This window comes from Sus scrofa, chromosome 15 (assembly GCF_000003025.6).
Source record: "Sus scrofa isolate TJ Tabasco breed Duroc chromosome 15, Sscrofa11.1, whole genome shotgun sequence".
In the NCBI taxonomy this organism is placed as follows: Eukaryota; Metazoa; Chordata; class Mammalia; order Artiodactyla; family Suidae; genus Sus; species Sus scrofa.
Genome location: NC_010457.5, coordinates 46,251,968 through 46,269,503, shown reverse-complemented (window position 1 = coordinate 46,269,503; position 17,536 = coordinate 46,251,968). Strand labels below are relative to the sequence as shown.

Sequence of the window (17,536 nt, the reverse complement as noted above, 5' to 3'; positions counted from 1 at the left end):
TCTGTCCATTTTAACGTTTTCTCTATTTCCTCTACTAAAGCATCTTTTTGGATTTCTGAATATCCAAATTTTATCAGAAGTACAAGTGAGCTGGGTGGTTTGGGGAAATGTATTACCCAGGAAAAAAGGGAAATAATCCACAACATGAAGCTTTCACACCCTCTGAGTGGACTGCAATACTAAGGCTTTGACCCTGACCCCATCAGCCAGACATCCTGAACCCACATACCAAGCACTCTTTCTTTTATTTTTTTGCTTTTTAGGGTCACATCTGCAGCACATGTAAGTTCCCGGGCTAGGGGTCAAATCTGGGCCACAGCTGCCAGCCTACACCACAGCCACAGCAACACCAGATCCAAGCAGTGTCTGAAACCTACACCACAGCCTACAGCAACGCCAAATGCCCAACCCACTGATCGAGGCCGGGGATCGAACCCACATCCTCAAGGACACTAGCTGGATCCATTGCCTTGGAGCCACAACAGGAACTCTCCCAGGCACTTTTAATCACTTAACTCTTAGTTAGTTTTTGTTTCATAACCATTTACCACTACCCAAAAGTAACTTATTTATCTGTTTATTGTCTGATCTCCTATAAGAACATCACCTCCAGAAAGCAGGACTTTTGTCTGTCCTGTTGATTCAAACCAGCTTCCAAAAGACCTGGTTTATATGAAATGCTCAATAAATACATAATGAATAAATTTACAACATCTTACAATACTCTAAAGAATTGTAATGTCATTCATGGATTGATAAACCATCTAGTAAAATCTTGGGGTCCTTTTTATTATTGAGGAGAAAAAACAAAAGGAAAAATACACCTACTCACCAACTCTAGGTATAGGAAAATGGACAGATGAGTGAAGGTTTTTAATAGAAGTAAACACGACTAACTTGAGACTACTGATGAAAACAGAAGTGTCTGTTCCTTAATAGACTGAGCTGCTGCCCAGGTTACAAAGTGAGGACACCTGACTCCTTGCCTACAACTCTTCGGCCATTATCTCAGCTCTGCATTCTGAAATGACACACTCAGAAAAGGGTACTTTTGATGAAGAGTGTGATGGTTTTTAGGTAAAAGTGAGCAGGTCATATCATAACCACATACAAACCCCCCCCGGGGGGGGTGGTCAGTAATGATGCTTCCAACAAACATGAAGTTGAGCCACTGGCATTTCCTTTATCCAAAGTGCTTAGATAATTTCAGTTTAATGGCAGTATCACTCAACCAAGTGGTAAGTGTCCAGCGAACACAGAATCAAGTTTCATTTAAAGGGTTATGATAAGGAAGCTAGGAGGAAGAGAAAGTAGTGGTTTTGCACCAAGGAAGAGGAGAACTCATTAAAATATCGTTCCTTCCTATATTCCCTAACCACCTTTCTTTACTATTCTGCCATGCCTCACTGATGAGAGGCTTCCCTTTGATGAAAACCTCAGTGACTTCGGGCGTCCCCCTTCTAAATCACAGACTGCGATATATATCAACATGGTGGAAGGCAGGATGCTGTGGTAAAAAGCGTACCCAGGCTTGGGCACGATGGGTGACCTAAGCCAAGTCAACCCCTCTGCGCCAGCTTCCTCGTCTGTAAATAGGCACCAAGTTGCCTCCCACAGAGAACGGTTATCAGAACCCACTGTAAGGAGCAACCTAGGGCGTCGCACTCCGCTTTCCCACTCGCTAACTGCGAAGCCACAGCGAAGGTTCGGGAGGATTATTCAACTATCCGGGCTGTGCCTGAGAATGGTGTGGAACAGCCACACCGCCTACTAACATGCCCCTAGGTAAAACCCGCGGAGCCCGCAGCCAGCCCGCGCGGCGGCCGAAGTGACGCGATCACCTCCCCAGCGGCCCGCCAACCCCAGCTCTGGTTTCCCCCGGGCGTCCGGGGCCCCGGAGGGAGCGGGGCCGAGAGGAAGGGCCCGCCGCCACCCGGGCTCTCCCGGAGCGGGCGCCGGAAGCGGGCGGGCGCGCGCTGAACGGGGGAGACCGGTACTCACCCCCGGCCGGCAGCAGGCGGCCGCGGCCAGCCGTCTCCAGGCGGCGGCGAAGTCGGGCGGCGGGGCTCGGCGGCTCCGGCAGACCAGGGATAACAGGGTCCCCAGCAGGAAGGCGGCCGCGGCACAGCCCAGGTGCAGGCTGAGCATGAGCAGGACGGTTCCCGGCCCCGCGCCTCCCGCCGCCAGCCAGCAGCCGGGCCCCAGGCAGGAAAGGGACACGGCGGCGAGGACAGCCACGGCCACCGGCACCCGCCAGCTCCAGCCGCCAGGGCCCACTGGGGCCGCCGCGTCCTGCCGGGGTTCCGGCCGCCGCTCGCCCGGGGAGCCTGTGAGGCCGGCGCTGCTGCTGTCGGTGGCATCGGGGTGCATGCTGCTTCCTGGGCCGCTAAGGACAGGTACATCTCCCGCTCTGCTGTCCCCCAGCGCTGCCCTGGACGGTGGCCTCCGCGCGGCGCCTCCTCCCCGCCCCGCTCCCGCCGCTCCGGAGGCAGAGAGAGTCCGTGTTCATGCCCTCGCTGGCGGCCGACGGAGGGAACGGCTTCGACAGACGCCGCCGAGCTCCTCTCAGCGACCCCTCAGCGCCGCCAGCCGGCGCCGGGCCCGCAGCTGCCCGGCCGGGCGTGTCCAGGTAGCCGAACCCGGTTCTGACTTAAGCTGGCGAGGCCCGGGGCGGAGCGGGGGTGGGGGCGGCCCAGGAGAGCGTGTCGGGAGGGGGCGGGGAGCCACCGCGGCCCGCTGAGTGACAGCTGGGAGGCGCCCGGCCCCGCCCCGCCCGGCCGCCCACCCGCAGCGTGGGGGCGGGGTCGGACCGCCGCTGCCCCCGGGGAGGGGGCGCGTCCAATCCCGGCGAAAACTGCTCTTTCCTGCGCTCCTCCCCGCGCCTCCCCCAGGATGCCGTCTGTTGATGGAAAATTTCGCCTCAGGTGTCAGAAGCTCTTGTAATTCTCAAGCTCAGGTGATCCCTTAATCCTCTCCACGCTCATCGCTAAATCACCTCCTCTAGTGCCTACAGCCCGCAAAATTCCTGCCTTGTTTGCACCTGCTATTTAGATTACATAGGCAACAGTTCCTGATTCTCACTTTTAACACAGGTCCCCTAACAACCTTCCCTTTCCCATCCAGCAGCCTTAGGGACGGAATCCGACAAATGTGGAGCAGTAAATGAAGCCTGCAATTCCTAGTTACAGAAAGGCCCAAAAAAGTCAGCCTGGTGCCAGAGGGTGTACACAGCTGCCATAATTTCTTTGGCTCCAAGTCCCTGTATTTTTGTTGCCAACGATTCAGTACAAATGCTATTACCCCACACAAGTGAGTGTTCCAAGTAATTTTTAGAGTACATATTTTCTTCTATCATGATTCTAGCATTAATATACAGATAATGCTTACTTAGAAGATGCCAATATTCTAGATAAATACTAGAAACTACTATGACAAATAAAGGAGCAGATATATAAAGGAATTGTAAAGGAAATGAAGGCATTATAAAGAGATTAATGATTATTTAAAAGGAGGTGATAGAATAAAGAGGGCAAATCGAGAATAGAATGGGGGAGGAAAGAAAAGGGGAAGTAAATGGATAAATAGAGGAAAGCCCTGAAGGATATGGGAAACAATAAAAAGCAAAAGCCCAGAACTCTGTCCATACAGCAATCATGAAGAATGTCAACAGTTTAAAAGCACTATTGTTGGATTGCCCATAGTGGCTCAGCAGTAACAAACCCAACTAGTATCCACAAGGATGAAGGTTCAATCCCTGGCCTTGTTCAGTGGGCTAAGGATCCAGCATTGCCTGAGCTGTGGTGTAGGTCACAGATTTGGCCCAGATCTGGCGTTGCTGTGGCTGTGGTGTAGGCCAGCAGCTGCAGCTCCAATTAGACTCCTAGCCTGGAACTTCCGTATGTTATATGTGCGGCCCTGAAAAGCAAAAAGAAAAGAAAAGAAAGCGCTATTATTATTACAATATTGAGTTTGGGGGGGGTTTGTTTTTTTGCCATTTCTTGGGCCACTTCTGCGGCATATGGAGGTTCCCAGGCTAGGGGTCGAATCAGAGCTGTACCCACCTACCCGCCGGCCTACGCCAGAGCCACAGCAACACCAGGTCCGAGCCACATCTGCTACCTACACCACAGCTCACGGCAACTCCAGATCCTTAATCCGCTGAGCAAGGCCAGGGATTGAACCCGCAACCTCATGGTTCCTAGTTGGATTCGTTAACCACTGAGCCACAACAGGAACTCCAACAATACATTGAGTTTTATAATACTGTGACTATACTGTGTTTTTCAGTAAGTATTCTGTCCTTTTGACAGAAAAAAATAATAACATTTGTATGAAGTAAACTAAAATATTTAGTGGATATTTATTTTTTAAAACAAAGTATTATCCAAGAGGGTATTATTCAAAAGAAATGCTGGTATCCATAGAAAACAAAGACCAGTCATGTATTCATATCTTTGTAATCTGGAATGGCACAGATTTCGAAAGAGAGATGAAAGAGGTCTATAAAAAAAAATTATCCCTAGTATTAAGCTCTAACAAAATAGCACAGAAATGAATTATTTTATGTATCTCTATAAAAACAAAGGTGCTCACATTTGTCACTTTAACAAAGCTTATTGTTTTTAATATTAGTATAATTATTATTATTATATCTTAAAACTCCAAGACAAGGAGATAGTGTCTTATGCAAGATGTGACTTCGCCATACCTAAGTGATGACATTGAAAGAAGTTACTACCTTCCTGACCTCTTTGTCTTCTCTATTTTCAAAAGCTATGTAACTTATTTTGAAGGAGCCCTTTTGCCTCTAAAATAGTTAATGTTCATCCCCCTGGAATTCCTCAAAGTGTACCCTACAATTCCAAATTATTTCAAATAAAGTGTGTTTGTTATTACCAACAATCATATCCATATTTTTTTTATCACTTAACATGCCAGGGACAGTGTGCTAAAGGGCTTTATATATATTTAAAATGTCCTAAAATATGGGTTTACTATAATTGACACTACTAGTAACTAGTTGAGCACTTACTGTATGCCAGATACTGTTCTAAGCACTGGAAATGCTTCATTTAATCTTTACAACAACCCCTATAAAATTATTTCCTTCTACACAGGAAGAAACTGAGGCACAGAAGGTAAAACAGCTTGTTCAACATTACAAAGCAAATAAATATCAGAGCCAGAATTTGGTTACCACCCACATGTGGTCTAGCTCTACAGCTTGTGCATTTAATAAGCACTATGCCGTGGTACTTCCTAAAAAGGAGAAAAAACAGGAGTAGGAATTCCTGTTGTGGCTCAACGAGTTACGGACCTGACTAGTAACCATGAAGATGCGTGTTTGATCCCTGGCCTTGCTCATTGGGTTAAGGATCTGGCGTGGCCATGAGCTGTGGTGTAGGTCGAAGATGCATGTCAGATCCTGCATTGCAGTGGCTGTGGCATAGGCCAGCAGCTGCAGCTCCAATTTGATCCCTTCCATATGCCACACGTGCAGCCCTAAAAATGAAAAAAATAATAAAAAAAAGACATGAACTTAATACCTGTATTTCACCCTTTAAGTTACTACCTTCCAGTCCTCTTTTGTCTTCTCCATTTTCAAAAGCAGTGTAACTGTGGCTGTCGTGTAGGCCAGCAGCTGCAGCTCCAATTTGATCCCTCCATATGCCACACATGGAGCCCTAAAAAAGAAAAAACATGAACTTAATACCTGTATTTCACGCTTTTAAGCTTTTAGTTTTGTTGCTTTGTATGACCAGTATCATAGCCAACTCCCTGACAAGCGCTAAGTGATAATAATCACTTAAGTCAGTAAAATCCACAATCAGCAAAGGAGCAACTAACTTTGAGAGCCCTGGTCTGTAACTCTTAGACCATGACCTTTCCAACACACCTATATATTGTTCTCCCAAAAATACAGATTGGAAGAAATGTACACTCTAGTCAGAAGACTTCCTTAAAGCACAAGTCATATTGCTGCGAAGTCAGCACTGACAATTCAAACACTTACTTAAATAGTAGTTAGGTTCTAACCTTCGCAAGGTCTGAGGAACATTGAGAGATGATAAGGTATACAACAGAGTGTCTGGGATCAGGAGGTATTGAGGGAGATGTCAGGTGTTCTTTTCTAGAAGTCAGTGTTGAGTCCCACCAGGTCTAAGTTAAAGACTAAATGAAGTAGAGATGCCTTATTTACATTCCCTATGGCGAGCACATTCTGACAAGCTGTAACTAGAGGCTCCATGGGCTATCTTCATTGTTCCCTTATGTAAGGTGGGAATGGCATCCCTGGGATATTATAAGGATAAATTCAGTGAAAAATTGACATTTAAAATATTAGTGTGGAGTTCCTGTTGTGGCGCAGTGGTTAATGAATCTGACTAGGAACCATGAGGTTGCAGGTTCGATCCCTGGCCTTTATCAGTGGGTTAAGGATCTGGTGTTGCCATGAGCTGTGGTGGTGGTTGCAGACGTGGCTCGGATCCCGAGTTGCTGTGGCTCTGGTGAAGGCCAGCGGCTACAGCTCCGATTCGACCCCTAGCCTGGGAATCTCCATATGCCGCGGGAGTGGCCCTAGAAAAAGCAAAAAGACAAAAATAAATAAATAAATAAATGAAATCATATAAAATAAAATATTAGTGTAAATAGGCAGACAACACCCAAACTCTGTCAAAATATGTGATGCATATTCCCCTCATATTTAGTCTATTTTTTCTTAAATCCCCTGGCTCTCTTTGGAGGTAGCTACAGGATTAGAGAGAAAACCATAGTATTTGCTTTTGACCACTTTGGGTAAAAATTGTGAGTAAAGATGTTAACATGAATCAAAAGGCACAGGTATCATTACAATTTCTTCTACTGATTCACTATAAGACCCTAACAGTCCCGTTAACCCCTCTCTTTCCTATAAGCTTTCAAGCCGAGTATGGTTTATGGAAAATATGGATATATGTGTGGCCACACTTCAAAAAGTAAGTGAAAAAATTATAAAATGCTTTAAAAACAAATAAAGCTAAAGCTTAAGGAAACATTGCAGCACTCTAAGAGGAAGGTGACTCTCTAAAAATTTTAGAACCTAGATATATAAATTATGCTGAGTGGAATTCTCTATTAGTAAGTAAAAATATTCATATTAGGAAACTTTCAGGCAGAAATGCTTTTATAGTAATCTTCAAAGAGAAAGAATCATAAAATACTGCAAACTAAATCAACTAGTATTAAGAATTGGCAAGGGCAGATCACAAAAAAGTTTACTTCCAATTCTCTAAGTTTTTTTGTTTGTTTGTTTGTTTTTTTAAACAAGCGGCTGCACCTGCGGCATATGGAAGTTCCCAGGCTAGGGGTCGAGCCACAGCCACTGTAGAAGCAACGCCGAGTAGTTAGTTGTAAGCCACACAGGAAGTCCCCAGTTCTCTAAGTTTTGATGTGAAATTTAGGGGAATAGGGTATGTCAATTATCTGCTGTTGTGTAACCAGATAACAACTATTTTATTTGCTTGTGATTTTGTAGAGCAGCAGTTGGGCTGGGGTCAGCTGGGTAGTTCTGCTCTTCTTGCCTGGGTCACTAATGATCACCTGGTGCCTAGGCTGGGACTGCCTGGGCTTGGGGCCTCCACTGAGATGTCTGGTCTCTGCTCTCTGTGTTCTTATCCTCCAAGAGGTGGCTTGGGCTTCTTCACATGACGACCTCAGGGATGTGGTGTACAAGTTCTTTTTACGCTTTTGCTCGTGTCGCATTTGCCAGTGATCCATTGGCTAAAGCAAATCCTATGGCCAACCAGGAGTTAAATAAGAGAAGGAGCCTACACATGGATTTAAACACTGGGAGGTGAAATTCATAGGGTCCACTACTTTAACAAGCCATCACAATTTACTTTGGCTGAATATACTACTCAGTTTCTGATGGGTCATCCAGCTGCTCACCAAAATCAGTAGCATCTAAGGATTTATCACTCAAATATGTTAAAGTTCACATTTTTTGTTCCTGGAACTGATAGTTCTTCATAATATGCTCCCATCTAACTATGAGATAGAGAAAAGAGCCTGGGGAAGTATTGGGACGTGGGAAGCAGTGTGTTCAACTATGTTTGCCCATTGGGAGTCTGGTGAGATAGGCATTAGCTTTATTTTGCTCTAAAGTTTTCTTTATTCTTTCTTTTTTTTTTTTTTTGGCTGCACCTATAGTATGTGGAAGTTCCTGGGCCAAGGATCAAACCCACATCACAGCAGCAACCCAAGTTGCTACAGTGAGAATGTCAGATTCTTAACCCACTTTGAGAATTCCTCCTCTAAAGTCTTCAAATTATGAAACATAAAGCATTAAAAAAAGTCTAAACTCATTTAGATTTTGATATCCTGTATTACTGGGCAGCAGATTAGAGAGAAATAAAACAAACCATGTTTACTTATTATCTAATTTCTCCAAAATATATGTGGGCTGAAAAATGTTTTGAATTCACCTATACCTTGTTTCATGATATTTGTCATGAGCAGAGTAAAATATGAAATAGGCAGTGCACAATTGCTAAGTGTGCTAGCATAAATTAAGATCTTGACTATTTTAAGAGTAGCACTACATATTTAAAATCATATATATATAAAGCTTTTATACCCTACCTAAAAGAAGTCAGTGTCTCTGATTTGTCATTTATTTACTATAGGAAAGAGAATGTACTGTGGGGAAGTAAAAATTAGTGCTAGAAGAGGGTTGGCACAGAGTAGGCTCTTAATAAATATTTTTCAATGAATAAATCTGTTATTCTCCTAGGATAATATATCTAGAATATTGAGTAGACAAAAAAGTTGGCAAGAATATTTCCTATTTGGAAGGGAACTTCCAACATGTTTCTCACTACAACTCTATAAAGGAGATAAGGTAAATATTAAAATCCCATTTTGCAGATGAGGAAACAGGTTCAAAGAAGTTACATGACTTGCCCGAAATCACATAGCTTGTTGGTTATAGGATCTAAATTGTAGGATTCTCCTTCATTATACTATTCTTCAAATACAATAGTTAGAAGTGAAGTCAAAGGACAAAGCTAAACTGCTTTCTACATTATACGAAAATGTTCTTACAAAACCAATACAATAATGATGGCATTCACTGGGCTTTCAAAATTAAAGTTTGAGATATAATAATCTCTTATTGTTTTCCTTATGGTAAAATATACACAAAATTTACTGCTTTAACCATTTTTAAGTATATGGTTCAGCTGCATTAAGTACTGCTTTCACACTGCTGTACAACCATCACCACTATACATATCCAGAATATTTTTATCATCCCATACTTAAAATCTGTACCCATTAAACAATAACTTTCCCCATTCCCTTCTCCCTCTTGGAATTACTATTCTAATTTCTGTTGCTACAACTTTCCTATTTTAGGTACCTCATCTAAGTAGAATATTTGTCCTTTTGTGTCTAGCTTCTTTCACCTAGCATAATGTCTTCAAGGGCATCCATGTTGCAGAGTGTACCAGAATTTTGTTTCTTTTATGGCTGAATAATGTTCCATTATATGTATATTCGACATTTTGTTTATCCACTCATCTGTGGACATTTGGGTTGTTTCCATCTTTGGGCTCTTGTGAGTAATGCTGCTATGAATAGGGGTGTATACATATCTATTTGAGATTCTGCTCTCAATTCTTCTGGGTATGCACTCAGATATGAAATTGCTGGGTCATATGGTAATTCCACATTCAATTTTTTGAGGAACTGCCACAGTTTTCCACAGGAGCCACACCATTTTACATTCCCACAAACAATGCACAAGGGTTCACAATTTTCTGTATCTTTGCCAATCTTTGTTATTTTCTTTTAATTTTTAAAATAGCACCCAAATGCATGTGAAGTGATATCTCATGGTTGTAATTTGCATTTCCCTACAATGAGTGAGGCCGAACAGCTTTTCACATGCTTACCAACATCTTCTTTGGAGAAACAGCTATTTAACTCCTTTGTATAATAAACTTTTGACCACAGAGTAGACAACCATCCCTGGAAAATGGTACCAGCACTGTTTTATCAAGCAAAACTGAGTAAAATCCTTTTAGCCTACTAAAAGAACAGAAAGATGATTCTCTGTACTTGATAGTCAGGACCAACAAGTTCAAAATGCATTATGAAGACAGAAAGGAAATGGAGTTCCTGTCTTGGCGCATGGGGTTGGAATCCGACTAGGAACCATCAGGTTGCAGGTTCAATCCCTGGCCTCACTCAGTGGGTCAAGGATCCGGCATTGCCGTGAGCTGTGGTGTAGGTAGCAGATGTGGCTCGGATCCCGAGTTGCTGTGGCTCTGGTGTAGGCCAGTCACTACAGCTCCGATTAGACCCCTAGCCTGGGAACATCCATATGCCACAGGAGCGGCCCTAGAAAAGGCAAAAAGACAAGAAAGAAAAGAAAAGAAAAGTCAACTCCTTAGTGAGACTCCTTGGGAAAGTTCCTAACTTTCTTTACACTTTCATGTAAAAAAGATTAAGTACCTATTGGATTCATTTATTGCTGCTATAACAAATTACTGCAAATTAAATGGTTTAAAACAACACAAATTTATACTCTTACCATCCTAGGGGTCCAAAGTGCACAAAAAAGGTACGAACTGGGCTGCATTTCTTCCGGGAGCTTCAGGGAGAATTCCTTTCTTTCTCTTCCTCAGCTTCCAGAGGTGCCTTGCACTCCTTGGATCACTGCCTCTTACATCACTCTGACATCTTGCTGCCTTTTATTTTTTTATTTTTATGTTTAGGGCTGCACCCACACATATGGAAGTTCCTAGGCTAAGGGCTGAATCAGAGATACAGGCTGGCACCCTACATCACAGCCACAGCAGCAGGGATCCAAGCCCATCTGGGACTTACACTGCAGTCCACAGGCAACTCCTGATCCTTAACCCACTGATGGAGGCCAGGGATTGAATGCGCATCCTCATGGATATTAGCCACAGTGAGAACTTCCATTTTTTAACTAAAAAATGTTCGCAGTTTATTGAGGTATAATTAACACATAATATTGTATAAGTTTAAAGTGTACAACAAAATGATTTAGGTACATATTACAAAATGATCACAACTCTAGTTACCATTGGTTAACAACCTCACACACATACACTTTTTTTTTTTTTCTTAGGCAGAAAATTTTTAAGATCTATTCTTTCAGGAAACTTCAAATATACAACACAATATTAACTAAAGTCACCATGCTATACATTACAACCTCTTGCTTATGTGACCCTGTCTCTTATTACTGACTTCAAAGTTCTTGTAAGTACCCTTGGGATTACATTGAGTTCACCTGAAATAACCTAGGTTGACTTTCCCATCTCAAGATCCTTAATCACAGAGCAAAGTCCCTTCTGCCACGTGAAGCAGCATAGTCACAGGTTCTGGGGATTAGAAGGTGGACAACTGTGAGGGGTTATTGTTCTACCACCCCTACTATGTGCCTGTGAGTTCAAAAACGAAAAATTGCAGCATTTAAATATATTGGACAGAAATCATTTTTCTCTTAGACGGTTTTAACTACAAATTTCATTTACCAGTAATTAGAGTACTTCCTAACACATTACCAGCCAATCGCCCGTTGAACTAACTAGTTGTTTGACCTGAACACTGCTGATACAATCACATAGTCGCCTACATATTTATTATTGCTGTTGTTGTTTGGGTACGAAATTACAGGAGAGAGCAGCTTTCCTTACTAAACCAGCAACCTTAACCTCCAGGCCCACCCGCACTGCCACTGACAGCGGAGGGGGCAGCAGGGAACACCTTGACCGTGCACCGGTCGGCTGAGGGTCTGGGGGTTTCTGTCTTCCTGCGTCCCTTCCAATTCGAGAGGAGAGTCGCCGGCCCGGCCTCGAGCTCCCCGCCTCCCAGGGCTGTGGGGGCCCACCGCGCTCTGCGACGCCCGCCACGAGGAGCCGCTCCACGCCAAGCGTCTGGGACAGCCCGGTTCCCGCAGGACTCGCCCTGCCCGCTGCGACTTCTTTCCCTTTCCGCTCCGTCCGCCTCCGGAAGCTCCGGCCGCCTCGGCGCGAGGAGGAGGCTGCGGGAGCGCGTGCGCGTGCGCGAAGCCGGAACGCCGCGGCGGCGCGGGGCGGCTGCCATGGCCGCGGCGTCCAGGTGAGCGCGTGCGAGGGACCCCTTCCTCCCGCCGCGGCGTGCCAGCCCCGGTTCGGGATCCGTTTTCTTTTCCGGAGCCCAGGCTGCGGCTAGCAAGCGGGGTCGGTATGCGGAAGCTGGTGTGGGACGTTGGGAAGGTGGGCCGGCCAGGGCCCCCCACCCCTCCGGCCCGGGCAGCCCCTTGGGCTGCGGGTGTAACCGCAACAGAGGCATCTGGGCTGCGGAGCCGTGGGCCCAGACCCCCAGCCGCCGGGATGGGAGGGCTCGGTTTACCATCGGGGCGCATTCGAGGGTGGTGTGGGGGTCGGCTCGGCCCTGAATTAAGATGTGGTCGCCACCAGGATGCCGGTTCCGATCACCGCCGCGCACCTCCGCGGGCTTAACCCGGAACCCTGAGGCGGGAGGGGATGTCAGTTATCAGCTACCTCGCGGGGTCAGGAGGGGGTTCTGAAAGGAATCTGAGCTCTTGGAAAACAGTTTACTTTGGGCGGAGATTTTCGTGTACCCAGTTGGTTCCCTTCTTTGGATCAAATCATACATCTCACTACAGAAATGTAATGTCACGGTATCAAAATGACAGTTTTAAAAAATGCCAGATTCTTATGTGCGTTTTCCTAATGTAACATGAAACCGTTAATATTTCTCCTGGAGGCTCTGCAGAGCTGAACAAACGGTGAGCATCCAAGTGACTCCCGGTAGCTTTGGCAAATACTTGTCTTCCTTGAGCACCAGCAGGGTTACTGTGGTGAGGTGAACTGTCATTTAATTTTTACCCTTTCCCAGTATGTTGTAAAGAGAAACGTTACTGTCTTATTAAATCTATATTTTTTTTATTCTCTAATGCAAATTAAATCTCATTAATTTTTAAATGAATGTTACCAAAAGGATTGGTTAGTGGATGGGATAGGTGGATAATTTTTCCGTAAATTAACTCGCCTGAATGTGTAAGTCCTTAAAAGTAGCCCATCTGTTGGATGTTATTAACCTAAATTTAAACCGGAAAAGTCTCCCAGGCACTGGACTATGCATCCCCTATCTTGAACTGCGATCACATAGATGCTTACAACTACTGGGGACTACAGGAACCATGTAAATGCACATGAGGAGATAAGTGATGGGGGGAGGGGAGAAAACTATGGGAAACTCAAGGAAACTAGCTCAAGTGAAAGAGGTGCTTACTCAGCCTGCCAGCAAAGAGCAAAACTGGGGCTCAATCTTAAGACTCCTGACTCCAAACCCCTTCATCAGATAAACATTCCTGGAACGTAGTGTTTCTCAGGTCCTACTTTAGGCACCAGGACATAAAGATGAACATGATAACAGTCTGGGAAGAAGACAGACAAGGCAGGAAACAGCTGTGAAAAAAAAGGGATTTCAAAGAAGTATCTGTAATCATTTGGCTTATGGATGGACTGATACAGACCTAGTTCATGCTGGGTTGGGCAAGGCCATATCCTTCAAATGCATACATCCCCCCTGCAGCACCCCAGCAAATGGATATCCAGTCTTTGCTTCAGTGTTATTTAGCTTAATCTTAGATGGCAACCCATTCCTTTTTTTGGGGGGGGGTGTCTTTTTTTGCCATTTCTTGGGCCGTTCCTGCGGCATATGGAGGCTCCCAGGCTAGGGGTTGAATTGGAGCTGTGGCTACCTGGCCTAGGTTAGAGCCACAGCAATGTGGGATCTGAGCCTCGTCTGCGACCTACACCACAGCTCATGGCAACGCTGAATCCTCAATCCACTGAGCAAGGCCAGGGATCAAACCCGCAACCTCATGGTTCCTAGTCGGATTCGTTAACCACTGAGCCACGACGGGAACTCTGAACCCATTCCATTTTTGAGCAATTCTAATGTTAGAACAGCTTTCTTACATCTGTTGATACAAGTTCCACCTCTGGAACTACAAGTAACAACTCTAAAGCCTTTTTTTCATATCAGAGTCTTTCAAATATCTGAACCTACCCTTTCCCTTTATTCCTATGAGCCCTTGGTCTCTAATATTATAACTTAAATTCTAGACTCTTCACTGTAGCACCCAGAAGTAAGTGTTTTATTAAAAAAGTTGCTTGACCACACAGAATATAATGCAAGTTATCTTAAACTATATGTTGCTACCCCAGTGTGACTTAAAAACATACTAGTCTTTTGGTTTCCATGTCATGCTTTTGCTACATGGAGAGCCCCAGTTTTTTCAACTGAACCTTCTTTTAAAACTCAGTTGGCCTTTCCTCCTCTCCTTCCCCCCATTCTTTACTATTATTGTGTTTGGCTGTTTCAGAGTATCCCTCTCTGCTAGGTTTTTGGCTTATAAATTTTCCTCTGCTTGTTTCAGTTTAGTATAATCCTTCAGAGTGCTGACTCTAGCCAAACTGCCTGGAATCAAATCTCAGCTCTGCTGCTTTCTAGTTATGTGATCTTGAGAATGTTAGTTAACCTGTATGCCCCTCAGTTTCTATGTCTCCAACCTCAAAGTTGTTACCAGTATTAAATGAGTTGTCAGTGAAAAAGTGCTTATAACAATGCTTGGCATGTAATAAAGTCTCTATGAATATCAGCTTCTTTTCTGTTTATCCAGAACCTTTTGAATCCCTGCTTTCAACTATCCATTTCATTTTTCTTTAAAAATTTTTTTTATTTACTTTTTTTTGCCTTTTAGGGCTGAATCCATGGCATGTGGAGGTTCCCAGGCTGGGGGTCCAGTCAGCAGAGCTACAGCTGCCGGCCTATACACCACAGCCAAAGCAATTCGGGATCTGAGCTGAGTGTGCTACCTACACCACAGCTCACAGCAACGATGGATCCTTAACCCACTGAAATCTCATGGTTACCGGTTGGATTCGTTTCTGCTGCACCACAACAGGAACATTTTTCTTTTATTCACCAGTTTGATAACACTTAAAGTTAGAGAAGGCACACTTGGCACAAACAAAATAATCCATCAAGTCATTTCCATTTGCCAGGACTTAGTTTTTTCTTTCCTAATGTAAGGGGGTAAAATCTTTTCCTTTCAAATCTCTTGGGGAAAGGTGAGGGCAGGCCTGGGGAAGAGCATTAGCTCTGACGTTTATTATATGCCTTGTACCATCATGAAGAACTTGGCATAAATTTCATTGAAGGTTTCCGGGGATCACAGAGAAATTCTTCTGCTATGCCACACACAAAAAGGAGGCATGCTGGAAATATTTCAGGATTAGTGACTTCCAGAATTGTCGCTCTCTTTACCAAGAACACCTTTGGAATTCATAACTCTTTGGAAAGGGGATTTGGTCACAAGCTAAGTTAGGGGTAGAGAGTCACAAGTTAAGTCCAAGTTCTTATTGCTTAAGTAAACACATTTACCTAAGGCTACTGGTTAATTTGTGTTGCCAATGAGATTCATCCCAGATAACTTTGTTAGAGCAAAACTGATATATGGCAAATATAGCAAGTAAAATGTGTGGCCAACTCTGCCATATGTATCTAATCCTAACTGTATAGGCCATCTTTTTTTTTTTTTTTTTTTTTTTTTTTTTTTTTCTTTTTTGCAGAGAGCTGTTTCTAAAGCTATATTGCTAAACAAGTCCTGTTTTCCCTTAAAAATCACTATGATGGGCAGGTGGAAGGGTCTTGTTATCTTGCTCACTGTTTACCCTCAAATCATAGATATCAGTAAAAAAAGGGGGGGGAGATAAAGGATCTCAGGGGATTTAAAAAAAAAAAAGCCTTACAGAAGGGCCATGCTTCTAAAACAGAGAACAGTGGTTAGTAACACAATCCTCAAAGCATCCTGCTTTAGAATCCTGGCTGTGCTTTAGAAACCTTGCTCTGCCTCTGTTTCCTCTCGGATAAGTGGCTAACAAAATCTAAAGTTGTAAAGATTCAATGAGTTAATGCTTATAATACACTTAGAACAATGCTAGCATATAAGTACTCAGTACTTTTTAGCTATTAGTAACACCACTAGTGCAAATGAGTATATTTTAGTAATCCTTAAAAATATAAATGTTTTGGAGTTCCCATCGTGGTGCAGTGGAAACAAATCCAACTAGGAACCATGAGGTTGTAGGTTTGATCCCTGGCCTCGTTCAGTGGCTTAAGGATCCAGCTTTGCTGTGAACTGTGGTATAGGTCATAGATGCGGCTCGGATCTGGCATTGCTGAGGCTTTGATGTAGGCCGGCAGCAACGGCTCTGATTAGACCTCTAGTCTGGGAACCTCCATGTGCCGTGGGTACAGCCCTAAAAAGGCCAAAAGACAATGTGTATATAAAAACATATATATATATACACACGATTTGCTGATGAAAGTTGGAATGATTGGGGTAATTTGTTTTTAAAAGATTTGTGTTTTAAACTGGGCTAGGAAAATTTATGCTCTGGGCTATGCTATGAAACCATTTGCCTTAAAATTTGTAGAAACTTAATAAAAAAATTGTTTTAATAGTAAAGGCATTCTTAACCATGGAAAAAATAGTAACCACAGCTCTTTTATTCCAGCCCTTGACATTTTGGATTAAAGGGTAAATTACTATACCAAAAACAGATAACTTTGGGAGGAATTTAATGACAATGTTAATAAGTGCTATTCATCATTCTGTAGCTGTGTTTTCTTTTTGAACTCAGGTAGGCAGAAATAGATTGATAATGATCAGTCATACTCCTTACATCTCTGATCATCCATGATCACAGGCCTCTGCCCAAGTTCATTTTTCCTCTGTCCCTCTTTCCCAGCCTCTTTCCTCCCTCCCCTTATGTGCTCCTACTCTTGGATGTTTACTGTATGTCCTCCCAGTCCATGCTGTAGAATTGTATTTATGTTTGTGCCCTTGAAGAACTTAGCATTGTTTTGTGTGTGCGCTAAGTTTTTCATTATTGTATTGTTGTTCATTTAATTTGCCCTCTTGGTAAACATGATTTTTGTAGATCTCTGCTCGTCATTTTTGACTGTTCATCCTTTTTGACTGATTTTAGCTCATCCACTTTCCTCTTACTAGATGTTGAGTTTTTTCTAAGTAATTGCTGTGCATCATTTGTTATTATGCACATCCTTGTACATGTGCCAGGAACACACAACTGGGAAGCTGCAGAACCAAGTTGTAAGCCTGAGTGTCTGACTCAGTTCTTTCTTGTTTACTCTGCAAACTCCCTGTCATCACTTACTTCCTTAGTTTATTGCATGAACACTATTACACTAACAACAATGGAAATATAAAAAAAGCAGTGGGAGTATTGATTTTTCAACTCTTCATTTTTGTCTTTTGGCCCTCTAGTTTTTGTTGAAATGTTTAAATTGTATTATTCATCCAAGATGGATAACAGTTTTGTATTATACATTTTTCATGCTGATATGGCACTTAAATCAGGGGTCCACAACCTTTTTCAGTAAAGGGTCAGTTGGTAAATATTTTAGGCTTTGTGAGCCCTAT

At 43.6% G+C, this 17,536-nt stretch overlaps 1 protein-coding gene across 1 annotated transcript in view; it reads left to right on the top strand.

Annotated features, from left to right (window-relative positions):
* CFAP97 (cilia and flagella associated protein 97) overlaps window positions 12,026-17,536 on the top strand; it is a 49,698-nt gene continuing 44,187 nt past the window's right edge. The window contains 1 exon segment of the mRNA XM_021075563.1: window positions 12,026-12,132. Coding sequence (XP_020931222.1) covers window positions 12,116-12,132 — 17 coding nt within the window. The 5' untranslated portion in view covers window positions 12,026-12,115.